We start from the raw sequence: 13,712 nt of genomic DNA on the forward strand, positions 1-13,712 counted from the left end.
TGGACCCTTGTAATCTCTTCCAACTCCATGATTCTATGATACATGTTAGAAAAATTAGTCTCACCTGCTGACATTGCCATGGTGGTCCCAGCTACCATCCCCATGGTCACGCCGTTAGTCCTCTGGGCAGCCACGGGGGCAGGATAAATAGCAGATGGGATGCTGTTTGGCTGGACCACGGTGGTGTGATGGATGACATGAGGCTGCGCTGCATACACCGGCTGTGTGTAATACGCTCCCTGTTTGGAAAGAAAAATAGCCACATTTTAGTAAATTTGATTTTTGAAAAAATCAGCAACACTACACTGCATCAATAGGAGTATAGTGTTTAGATTAAGGGACATAAAAGCACCACTATTCTGTGTTGGTCAAACCTTACCTGGAATAACTGTCATAAATACTACTTTAAAAAGCATTTACAAGGTTCTTTTATTTCGTTCAGAATGAGACAGAATATTAGGCACTTTACAGAGAAAGAAAATAGACACACAGAGGTTGTTGTGTGTCTTTCGGGCTGTATGGCCATGTTCCAGAAGTATTCTCTCCTTATGTTTCGCCCACATCTATGGCAGGCATCCTCAGAGGTTGTGAGATATATGGAGAAACTAAGCAAGGAAGGTTTATACATCTATGGAAGGTTCAGGGTGGGAGAAAGAACTCTTGTGAGTTGGAGGCCGGTGTGGATGTTGTAATTAACCACCTTGATTAGCATTGCAAGCTTCATCTCCTGGCTTCTTCCTGCCTGGGGGAATCTTTTGTTCAGAGTTGTTAGCTGTCCCTGATTGATTCATGTCTGGAGTTCCTCTGCTTTTAGAGTGTTGTTCCTTATTTACTGTTCTGATTTTTTGAGTTTTTTAATACTAGTAGCAAGATTTTGTTCATTTTCATGGTTTCCTCCTTTCTGCTGAAATTGTCCACATGCTTCTTGTGGATTTCAGTGGCTTCTCTGTGTAGTCTGACATGATAGTTGGTACAGTGGTCCAGCATTTCTGCATTCTCCAATAATACACTGTGTCCAGGTTGGTCCATCAAGTGCTCTGCTATGGCTGACTTCTCTGGTTGAGTGAGTCTGCAGTGCCATTCATGTTCCTTGACTCGTGTCTGGGCAATGTTGCTGCGTTTGCTGGTCCCTCTGTAGACATATCCACAGCTGCATGGTATATGGTAGACTCCTGCAGAAGTGAGAGGATTCCTCTTGTCCTTCGCTGAATGAAGCATTTGTTGGATTTTCTTGGTGGGTCTGTAGATAGTTTGTAGGTTGTGTTTCTTCATCAGCTTGCCTATGCGGTCAGTGGTTCCCTTGATGTCTGGTAAGAACACGTTTCCTCTGGGTGGATCTTTGTCTTTACTCTTGGCTTGTTCTTGGCCTTACAGCTCTACTGATGTCCATGGTGGAGTCTCCATTGGACAGTAGAGCCCAGTTTAGGTGGTTCAGTTCACCTTGGAGGAGGTGGGGTTCATAGATCCTTTTTGTACGGTCTGCCAGGGCTTTGATTGTGCTTTTTTTTTTTACTTGGGTGATGGTTGGAGTTTTTATGAAAGTATCTATCTGTGTGTGTAGGTTTTCTGTAAACTGTGTGGCCCAATTGTTGATTGGGTTTGCGGATGACTAGAACATCTAGAAATGGCAGTTTCCCTTTGTTTCTTTTTCCATGGTGAGTTGGATGTTTGGGTGGATGCTGTTGAGATGATCCAGGAACTTGCTGAGTTCTTCTTCTCCATGGCTCCAGATCGTGAAGGTGTCATCCACATATCTGAACCATATAGTAGGCTTTTTTGGTGCTGTTTCTAGGATTTCTTTTTCAAAGTGTTCCATGTAGAAATTTTCTATTACTGGGCTGAGAGGGCTCCCCATGGCTACTCCATTTTTCTGTTCATAGAATTCATTGTCCCACTGAAAATAGCTTGTGGTGAGGCAATGGTGAAACACACTCTACAGCTACATTAGGTACATTAGTCTCCTTCTATGGAGGTTTTTAAGCAGAGGCAGGATGGCCATCTGTCAGGAGGGCTTGGATTGTGTGTTTCTGCATGGTAAAAAACAGTTGAACTGGATGGCTCTTGTGGTCTCTTCCTATTTTATGATTCTATACACGGAGCTTTACTCCAACCTTACCTTTAGACTAGTGGCTCCCAAGTTTTGTTGGGTTTTGGACTTCAGCTTCCAGAATTCCTGTCAGTCAAGTGGACTGAAGCTTCTGGAAGTTAAAGTCCAAAACACCTGGAGAAAATGATGATGATGATAATTATAATTATTATTTCCCAAAGATTGAGGCAGGTTAAATACAATAGATAAAAGCACAACATAATTTAAAACACAAAGATTAAAACACAAACGAAAGATTAAAAAAAAAATCAATCTAAGCAATAGAATGCGAATTTTAATGTTCTAGATCAGTGTTTCTCAAACTCTGTTCTTCCAGGTATTTTGGATTTCAGCTCCCAGAAATCCCAGCCAGTTTACCAGTGGTTAGGAATTGTGCGAGCTGAAATCCAAAACATCTGGAGAAGCAGAGTTTGAGAATTGCAGACTATAAGATGCAGGTAGAGTCGTCTTGGGTTTGTGTACCAGTGCCTAGAATACATGAAGTCTTCATCAATCCACTACCAATTGATCTACCTGAAATTTCTAGAAGGTGTAATATTGGTAACTTTGTCAAAACAAAGCAACCCAGCTTATATTTGCAGTGGGGAGGAGTTCCAAAAGGCCCTTGCTATCTCTGTGCAACACCAATGTAACAAAAGTAATACCGCCTACGTTTTGCAAGGGGGAAAGGAGAAAGAAGGTTGGAATTCTCCTCTGATGATAGGAAACAGGTAAAGAATGCAATCTTAAAAGACTTGTTGCCATTTTTAAAAGAAATGCTGTTAACATCAAGTAGCATGTAAAAAGACAATCTTTGGGAAAGAATTTAAAAAATACATAGGCAGATCAGGACCCTGAGTTGGCCTCCTGTTTAAAATGTAAAATTCTTGGTAAAAATTCCACCCAAAAAAACCTGAGTTGACTAATCTGTGGGTCAATGTGAGTAGTGTGAGAAGAGTAGTCGGCCTTGTCGTCTCCAAGCTTATCAAAAAGGGAATCACCCCCTTCACTGAGGAGACTGTCAAAAGGCAAGAGTTTAGTCTGATATGGGAGAATCTAAATGATGCACCCACTGCCTTTACTCTCTCCATGGTGATGGCACTTCTGGCCTTTTCTGAATGTTGGATGTGGAAATGGCAGTGGAGGCCGGGGCATATGGTCCTTTGAGGTGGCATCTGTGTTTTCCACCCTCCATATAGTGACCCTCGACTTATTCATGGGACATATCAAAATCCATAATTTGGTCCCCCAAACTTATGCTTGACTTATACGAGGGTTGAATGAACAGTAATGCCTCCCCCTTCGTAACTCAACAGATGGCAGTCCTGGTATGCGGCAGGTACTGGCTTGTTCAGTAGACTCTCCTCTTCAGTTCCATTAGCATTGAACGGTTGTGTTCTTAAAGTGCGAAATATGGAACCCTGCGCAGATGGTCAGTCAATGTGACTTAAGCAACGTGCAGTCATTGAATTCTTGACGGCAGAAGGTGTCACCCCAAAGGAGATTCATCAGATAATGCAAGCTGTTTATGGGGATTGTGTTGATGTGAGTCCTGTGTGTCGTTGGGCAAGTAAGTTTAAGATGTTGAGGTGGGAAACATCTGACTTGCGTGACAAAGAAAGAGTTGGACGTCCTGTGACAGCAGCCACCAAGTTTCACAAGCAAAAGGTTGACAGATTGATTCAGGACAATCGTCGTATCACTCAGAGAGAAATTTCAAGCATAATCGGCATTTCACAAGAACGTGTGGGTCACATTATTGCTTTGCTTGGCTCTCGGAAGATCTGTGCACAATGGGTCCTGTGAGACGCCGGTTGCGGAAACAGAGTGATGACGTCTTCCGTGACAGCTTCAGAAAACTTGTTTATCGCTGGCAGAAATGTATCCAATTGTCTGGTGATTATGTGGCAAAGTGAATAGTGGTAGTTAAAGAGCACATTCTAAGGATTATTTCTGCGTTTGATTTATTAAAATATTCCCATCTAATCCCAAGTAACGAAGGTGGAGGCATTACTTTTCATTCAACCCTCGTACACAACCTCTACCTGTACATGAGAATATGCATTATCTAATGCAGACTGCCGTGTTCATTTAGTGGTGTGTGTGTGTGTGTGTGATGAACAATTTGGTACATAAATAGAGACAGACATATATACACACCTGGGCATATAGGTTCTGCTGTGGATAGGCACTTCGGATAGGGTACATAGCAGTTTGGTAAGGATTTGGAGATGGAGAATATGGAGGAGGTGCACTGTTACTCTGGGTAGGAGGGACCTTGTAGGGTGTTCCAGCAGTATACCCTGTTGAGAAACAAGATACTCCGGTCAAGGTGAGACATTAGATGCCTTCCCTGGGTCAGTCTTGGACCTAAGCCGATAGCGTGGTCTGATTCTGAACACCCGGCACATCCCTTGTGCCCTCCGTTGTAGTGCAGAAGGAGGACCATCAGCCTACCATCCTTGTTCATTTGGCACATCTTCTGTTGACCACAATTTACTAAATGACTCTTCTTCATCACCCATTCTATTTGGATAAGAGCTGTTCTGGAGCAAATTCTACCTGAATGTCCTTGGAATCAAGGTTACCTAGAACTATAGAATCTTAGAAGGAGCAAGAAGGGCTATTTAATCCAACCATCTGCCACAAACGAATACATAACTAGATCACTCCTGAAAGGAATACAAAACAGATCACTCTGTTTAAAGGCCTCCAAAGCAGTCCATATTCCACAGTTGTATAGTTCATATTTTTATTGTGACCGCTGTTTGACAACAAAATGGTCTACTCGGAGGTGGCAGACTTTCCTTCTTCAGAAGTCTTTAAGTGGAGCCTGGATGGGCATTTTTCTATTGGGAATCATCCTGGACTACTCAAGTCTAGATGTAGTTAGATAGATGATAGAGTTAGATTGAGGGAATCCTTTCCCTGTTTCCAAAGCATGCCTAGACAGGCTTTACTGTGTTTCACTCTATCTTGTTTACATCACATCCCTTACTTTGAGGTTAGCAGAAATGTGAATCTCCAGGGACACTAACTTCTCATTGGTCAGAATGTCTTTTATGACCCCAATAAACTGGACCATGAGGTTGGAACCATTTTGGTTCTCTCTTCTCCCTTTGTTCTTCAAGCTAACAACATGTCCTGCCATCTCTCCTGGCAAGATGTAACTATTTAGATGTTTGCTATTTTTCCTTTCTTATTTTTCCTTAGAAACCAGTCTATAGTAGTCTAGACAGCTCCCAAGCCTTTCTATCTACAATGGAGTTCTTTTTACCTGAATAATACTTTTTGAACTTTTATTGAGACTCTGCAGTCCATTGCAATCCTAAATGGTCAAAGACTTCTCTTTGCTCGCCCCGTGTAAGTAAATGCTGCATTTGAAAGCTTTTGCTTTTGCTACTCTGCTGATTTTTGGTGGAATCTCCCCCAGAGAGGGTTAAATTGAGTCTAACCGCTCAGAGATTACCACAACATTTTCAAGCCTGGATTTAGTTATGTATCCATGCATGCTAGGGGATGGAATCAGGTTACAAGGAAATGTCCTTGGTTTGCTCCTGATGGCTGGACCTTTTGTGGTACTGATGCCAGAGGACAAAGACTATTACATTAGACCATTTGAGAATCCAGTTCAGCTCTATCTACTCAGAGTAACAACAGCTCCCTGTGACCTATTAGCTGCTCCTTAAATGTGGGACCTTCTGCAGAAAATATCCAACCTCATCTATGTCCCATTGGTTGTACATGTCCTTGCTTGAGCGCATGTACAACCTGAAAAGATGAATAGGGAATTAAGAGCAGGGAGTTCAGAGGAATCTGAGAGAGTTCACTTAAGGTTGACACACAGGACAGAGCATACAGTCGGCTGTCCACATCCACATTTGGGGGTTTAACTTTTGTGGAGTTGAGTATTCATAGATTTGAGTAATATGGTATTTCTAGAAATCTTTCAGTCCTTCAGTGCAATTGGAGCCGTGGTAGTGCAATGGGTTAAACCCTTGTGCCGGCTGAACTGCTGACCTGAAGGTTGGGTTGCTGACCTGAAGCTTGCTGGTTTGAATCCGCAAGATGGGGTGAGCTCCCGTCTGTCATCTCTAGCTTGCGAGGACATGAGAGAAGCCTCCCAGCAGGATGGTAATACATCCAGGCATCCCCTGGGCAATGTCTCTGTAGACAGCCAATTATCTCACACCAGAAACGACTTGTACTATGTTCTCAAGTCGCATCTTACATGATAGAAACAAGTGCAACTGTATTATCAACTGTTGCTAGATGCTGCTCACGAATTGTGCTGGAGGACCTACAGACTCCTAGAGGTAACACCTCTTTAAAAATGTCCAGGTCCTCTAACACATCTTCAAGCAGAGGTTGACCATATGGAAAGGAAGGCTAAAACCTCCTTTAAAGAAACGTTTTTTAAGATCAAGCCAGGAAGAGAGGGATATAAATACTACCATTACTACTGATGATAATGATTATAATAACAGCAATAGAATTGCACTGGAGTGCCTAGAGACTCCAAGAAAAGTGTTATTTCAAATAATATATATATATATATATATATATATATATATATATATATATATATATATATTCACATTTTTCCCAGTTTCATGGCTCCTGCTAGCCCAATTCTAGCAAATGTGGAGGGATAGCCATATTTCACACACTCTGGAGTTACCTGTTTTCTACAGGAAGAACCAGAATTATAGTACATGTATAATTGTTATTATACATGCTTGTTATTACCTATCTGCCATATTTCACTATTTAAAATATGGAGGCTCATAGGTACTCTATTCTCACAGCAGTGTCTGCTGCTTGACACACATAAACAAGGACTTCTATTTAAATACAGCTGAACCTTCTTCTATAACTGCTGTATGCTAAAAGAGAGTCCATCTGGTGTAGCGGTCAGCGTTTAGAATGGGACTTAGGAGTCCAGGTCCAAGTTTCCACTCAGCCATAAAAAATGAGGCGGTAATTAAATAATAATAATAATAATAATAATAATAATAATAATAATAATAATCTGCCAACTGCAAAAGGCCATCCTACTGGGATCTGCGCGCATCATCCGAAAATACATCACACAGTCCTAGACACTTGGGAAGTGTTCAACTTGTGGTTTTGTGATACAAAATCCAGCATATCTATCTTGTTTGCTGTGTCATAAAATAATAATAATAATAATAATAATAATAATAATAATAATAATAATCCTCCATTGGAACTTATGCCTCAAGTACCACCTGCCAGCAGCAAAGAACTGGTGGGATCACAAACCAGCAAAGATCATGGAAAATGAACACGCAAAGATACTGTGGGACTTCCGAATCCAGACTGACAAAGTTCTGGAACACAACACACCAGACATCACAGTTGTGGAAAAGAACAAGGTTTGGATAATTGATGTTCCCATCCCAGGTGACAGTCGCATTGACTAAAAACAATAGGAAAAACTCAGCCGCTCTCAGGACCTCAAGATTGAACTTCAAAGACTCTGGCAGAAACCAGTGCAGGTGGTCCCGGTGGTGATGGGCACACTGGGTGCCATGCCAAAAGATCTCAGCCGGCATTTGGAAACAATAGACATTGACAAAATTACGATCTGCCAACTGCAAAAGGCCACCCTGCTGGGATCTGCACGCATCATCCGAAAATACATCACACAGTCCTAGACACTTGGGAAGTGTTCGACTTGTGGTTTTGTGAAACGAAATCCAGCATGTCTATCTTGTTTGCTGTGTCATACAACGTCGTTGTGTCAATAATAATAATAATAATAATAATAATAATAATAATAATAATAATAATACATTTCATTTCTTAGCCAACCTTCTCCAAGGCTCTAGGCAGGATACACCATAGAATTAAAACAGACTCGAGATTAACTAAAAACATAAAACCATTAAAAACACATAAACGTAAGATAACAATACACATTAGGCCAGACACTGTCTCAGTTGGACCCACTGCACAGCATCCATCTGACAAAGCAGACTGGAGTCCACCTAAGCATTTACCTCCTGTATGCAATCAGTCTGAAGGATGTGACAACACTCCTTTATACTGTTTTGTATTCAATGACTATTACATCTTACTAAAAAGAACAACTTCAGACTATTTGGTGGTGCAGAAATCTCACAATGAATCTGCTTATATCTTCTGTAGAACAGTTTCAGCTCAAAACACTTTTAACAATTCGATAGCATGCAAAAAAAAAAAAAAAACAACAATGAAGAGGGACGGGAAATGCTGCACGTCCATAGGCTTTCAATTACAGAAATCATCATCTACTTCCCCTGACACACAGAAATGTAGCTGAGCATTTCCCTAAAACACAAAATTGCAACAAAATTGGAAAACTGTTTTTGGAGAGATAGTTGGAATATATATGTGATGCACACCTGTCTTTGCATCCCCTTAAGTTCTCTGTGGAAAAACACATTGTACCACATGGTTTAGTTATGCAACAGTGCAATTTCTTGTAATATATTTGTTGTGCAATATTGCTGTTTTCTATGCAGAAAAAGACCAATGTTACAGAACAAAAAATGTTGAACAAAATGAGCAGTGTTGCACAACAAAACCATATGGCTATTTTTTTTAAAAAAACACTACGGATTTTGTGCAGCATTTTATTGAATAACCAATATATGAAACATTGCTTTTTAAAATATATATATAAAAACAATAACACAGCACAACAAAAATACTGGGCCAAACCCAGCAATGTTGCCCAGAAAAACCACATGTGGCTGAAATCTTCTGTCAGAATCTCTTTTTCTGATGCATAACATTTGGGTTGTACAACTTTCAAATTGGCAAGATGTGCAGTCACAGTACTGGATGTTTATGCCATTAAGTTTTACATTTTCTGTACTTTCTTCCAATACAGTAGAGTCTCGCTTATCCAACATAAACGGACGGGCAGAATGTTGGATAAGCGAAAAAGTTGAATAATAAGGAGGGATTAAGGAAAAGCCTATTAAACGTCAAATTACGTTATTATTTTACAAATTAAACATCAAAACAAAACATCATGTTTTGCAACAAATCGACAAAAAAAGCAGTTTAATACACGGTAACGTTATATAGTAATTGCTGTATTTACAAATTTAGCACCAAAGCATTGCACTGCATTGAAAACAATGAATACAAAAACACTGACTACTAAAAATTAACTACAAATAGAGATAGAATTGCATAAAATCAACTTACAACAACAACATTGTCGGAAGTTAAATCCATAAAAAGTTCAGTTCTGTGAAGGCAGACTGTTTTGCATAATACAGAACGTTGGATGAGTGAAGGTTGGATAAGCAAGACTCTACTGTATATAGCACACAAAAAACCAATCTAACCGAGTGAGGATGTTTCTTCACACAATTTGGTACACTTTGACATACTGTTTTCCTTTCCACTTAAATTTCCCAATGAATTGGGAACACCAACTTTGATCCCAGTAAAGAAGCTGATGAATATCTGTTCCACCCCATAATTAGGATTTCCATTGATCCCTAAGAGCACACAGAAAAATGCTATGATTACCTTTCAAATGTTGAAATATGGGTGCCAACAAATACTATGAGAACTTTGAAAGCTATGTCCCAAATGAGACATGGTGGTTTTCACACAGGAGATATGGAAGGCAGCCAGTTCTTGACCCATAAACTGTACAAATGCAAAATTCACCCCAAGGTCTAATATTGGGTCTAAAGAAGAGAGAACCACAGGAAACAGACGGCAAATATAGGCATCATCTCTAAAAAGGCACATACAGTAACTGTCTTCACTTTCACTGACCTCAGGGCCAGACTGAGTTTTATAAAGGCAATTTTAAGATTTGGAATATGAGAGAAGTCATGGAAGGCAAGGCAGCTGGATCTCGTTTCCTGTCAGGAAAGAATATGGGCAGCATTCCTGCAAACACTGCTGTGAATTGTCAGAAAGGTGCTATTAACACCTTGGAATGAGCAGTGCTGGCTGCATCAAAAGGCAGGTATTTTTCACAAAGCATCTGTTGCTATACATTTTTTTTTAACGAGGCAAAAGCCACTTAAGGACTCAATGACGATTCCTCTGCACAGTATGTGGTTTAGACAGAGCCTAATGCAAGGAGGTCCAATGCAAGTGCGTCCTGATGGGAAATGCAGACAGGGTCGAACTCTTTCTTCTACTGGGACTTCAAGGTCTATCAAGAGATTTGGGGCCATTCAAAATTCATTAAAATTGTGGTACCAGAGGAGAGGTAATGGGTGCCATTAACTCTTCAAAAGGACAAACAAGTAAGTCCTAGAGCAAATCAATCCAATCACAATATGTTAAAGCAGGGGTCCCCAAACTAAGGCCCGGGGGCCGGATGCGGCCCTCCGAGGTCATTTACCTGGCCCACGCCCTCAGTTTTATAATATAATATATTCTATATACATATACTATTGATAATAATATTATAATGTAATACAATATAACACTAATAATAATACCATATAATAATATTAATTATATATTCTATATTACATATAATATTACTAATAATATTACAGTATGGTGGTATAGTTCAATATAGTAATATATAATGCTAATATTGTGCTATGCTAATCATATAATATATTGTATGTACATATAATTTGTAAGCCACTCTGAGTCCCCTTTGGGGTGAGAAGGGTGGGATATAAATGTAGTAAATAAATGCAGTAAATAAATAATTAATTTTAGACTTAGGCTCACCCAAAGTCTGAAATGACTTGAAGGCACACAACAACAACAACAACCCTAATTCACTTGACTATCTCATTGGCCAGAAGCAGGACCACACTTCCCATTGAAATCTTGATAAATGTATGTTGGTTAAAATTGTTTTTATTTTTAAATATTGTATTGTTCTTTCATTGTTGTTGTTGTTTTTGCACTACAAATAAGACATATGCAGTGTGCATCGGAATTTGTTTGTATTTTTTTCAAATGATAATCCGGCCCCTCAACAGTCTGAAGGATTGTGGACCGGCCCTCGGTTTAAAAAGTTTGAGGACCCCTGTGTTAAAGTGATTGAACTATCTATCATATTTTGGGCATATCATAATCATGATATTGCAGGAAATCATGATATTGCAGGAAAACATGAAAATGCTTGGCATAATGGAAAACAGTAAGGAGGAAGACAATATTACAGATGGATTTACTCAATCAAGGAAGCCACAAGTGCCCTGAGTTTCCAGAACCGAAGGAAGACTGCTAACAATGGGGTCTCTTGGAAGTCTCTCTTGGTTACCATAAATTGAAGCCAACTTGACAGCACACAATAACAATGAGGTTTTTAACTCTATTGACGGTATAATTATATTTTAACAGATTTATGTTTTTAGTGGTGTGAGACTTCATTGGTATCTGTTTTAATTTCTGTAAGCCCCATTGAGTCCTTTAGCTGGGAAAACAATAGGAAGCAAACACATGGATCAATAATAGTCTTAGCAGGTTGGACCCTATGAGGCTTAATGGAGTGGCTTTCTTGGGGCAAGAGATTGGAAGAACATTGATCTGTTGCCAGTTAACTTCTTTGTTTTTACTGCTGGGGACAATGAGAATTCAAATCTTCTACCTCAGGCGCCAAAGAATCCTGGAGAGACTAAAACTTAGAGGTGAAGTAGGGAGTAAAGGAGAAAAACCACATTTTTCAAAAGCAGATCTTTAAGAACTGACGGCAAATTCAGGCTGTTACCTGCTCCTGTTATCTACAAAAATGGCACTACTGGAACAAAACATTAGAAGACACCTTCAACCATACTACCTTCCTGTTTTATTTGATTGATCTTTTATGTTTTAATTATTTATCCAAAAACCTCAATCATATTCCCAGGAACATTTACCATGGAACAGTAAATCTGGACCCATAACCAGAATTTTTTTTGAATTTCCAGGATGAACAAGAGATAAGAAGCCTTGGTAACACAGAGGATCCATTTGTTTGCTTTTAGTTGACTCTGATGACCCCAAATCAAGAGACAGGAGCAAGTTTAGGAGCTGTTGCCCAAGACAGTCATCATGGAAGCAGGTTTATTTGGCCAAGTGCCTCACAGGAGAAATTCCAATTCGGTTCCAGAGGGGAGAGATCTACCTAAATCTCTGTCCTCATGTCAGCACGGCAACTGCAGAAGGATTATCAAGAGGGGATGCTCTCAAGAACAGCACACCAGGTCTCTGCTATATTCTCAGAACGGGAAGGCTATGAGATTAATTGCCCCTGCTTTTAAAACTCCTTGAGGTTTTCCACCTGAGTCAGCCACAAGAAGGTTACAGTTGGCATCCCTTGAAGAACAAATCCCATCACATTCAAAAATCTTCATGTTCTTTTCTCATTCCTTAAGCTTCAAGTTGAAAGACCAGAAAATATGGAGAAAACTTGTCCAGAGTGGGCTTCACGTGGCTTGCTCTTCTACTTGCCTCTGCCTCTTTGACTGTGGAAGACCTCCTCTGTTGCTCTCTCCAACCAGATCTTCTGTGCTTTACATTAAAGTCTATGTGGAGGTCTCATAGGCATCCTTGCGCTCTGTTCTTCACTCTGGGAACTAAATTCAATAGGTAGAAACCCAAACCAAACTCTCCATAATCCTTCCTAAGATCAGTTCAGGCTGCCTGAGTGAAGTCTACATGCCCTGCTTCCATTAGGCATCTTTGCTCTGACTCTTAATAAATAGCACAAATTATCACCCAAAGGGTATTTTTACAACCTGGGTTCAGTGTCTGTGAGTACGCTGCACCCACCATTGGCATTCACAGGGAACTTCTCCCCAAGGACAGCACTTTGCTCCTCAAAGTGACAAGGTCACAATGTGAGGACTGAGGATTCGTTGGCGGCATCCTCTCTGCAATTAAAAACAGAAACTTTTCCAGCATTTTTGTCTCTAGCCACACAGATCTGGCAGGACCAGATAATAAACAAAGTCATTAACTGTGTGTGTGTGTGTGTGTGTGTGTGTGTGTGTGTGTGTGTCTTAGCCAGTAAATGAAATGCCCTTCTAAGTACATCACTTGCCTTACGCTCTCTCCTAAATCCCCACCAGCCTGAGTGCATTTGAAACTCTGACCTTAACTTTCAAATTCTCAGCAGCCACCGTATTGAACAAAACACCAAACATTCGTGGCTGTATCTATTTTTTTAAATTGATTAATTTAAAAACAGTGCTCAAAATACTAATGTAGGTGGGTAAGGGGGTTCTTCGATGTCCTTCACGAAGACTAGACTGTTAATGCTCCACAAAGGTCACCTTAGTGCAATAAAGATGCCTTTGTACCCCACCTCTGCTGTCTCCTCTACAGTCCAATTTGCATTATTGATAAAAGTGCTGCATCTGTTCAGCTCCTATTAAAATAAGAATGGCTTGTACAAAAGGAGGGACCTCCATCTTGCCTCTGAAGGACAAAAATTGTGATGCAAAACCACAATAAAGTCACCTTGCAGAGAGTTCAAAAGAGAAGCCGGCAGCGGTCGATGGGGAGGAGGATGCCTTATGGTTGCATTTATCAACCAAACACTGAAGCAAAAGCAAAATGTCCTTGATATTGGCCCCATTCAGATGTACAGCACAAGGACACAACTCTTCCTGAAATCGGTCTTGGTGTGTCC

General features: G+C 40.3%; 1 protein-coding gene across 3 annotated transcripts in view; it reads right to left on the reverse strand.

Annotated features, from left to right (window-relative positions):
• The window catches only part of fam168a (family with sequence similarity 168 member A), a 239,614-nt gene that overhangs the window by 21,122 nt on the left and 204,780 nt on the right, over window positions 1-13,712 (reverse strand). For all 3 annotated transcript variants that reach the window (XM_062974438.1, XM_008120677.3, XM_008120679.3), the window contains 2 exons: window positions 4,247-4,389; window positions 65-239 (listed from right to left, as the gene is read on the reverse strand). In XM_062974438.1, coding sequence (XP_062830508.1) covers window positions 65-239; window positions 4,247-4,389 — 318 coding nt within the window. The remainder of the gene's footprint in view (window positions 1-64; window positions 240-4,246; window positions 4,390-13,712) is intronic.

Source organism: Anolis carolinensis, chromosome 3, assembly GCF_035594765.1.
Source record: "Anolis carolinensis isolate JA03-04 chromosome 3, rAnoCar3.1.pri, whole genome shotgun sequence".
NCBI lineage: Eukaryota > Metazoa > Chordata > Lepidosauria > Squamata > Dactyloidae > Anolis > Anolis carolinensis.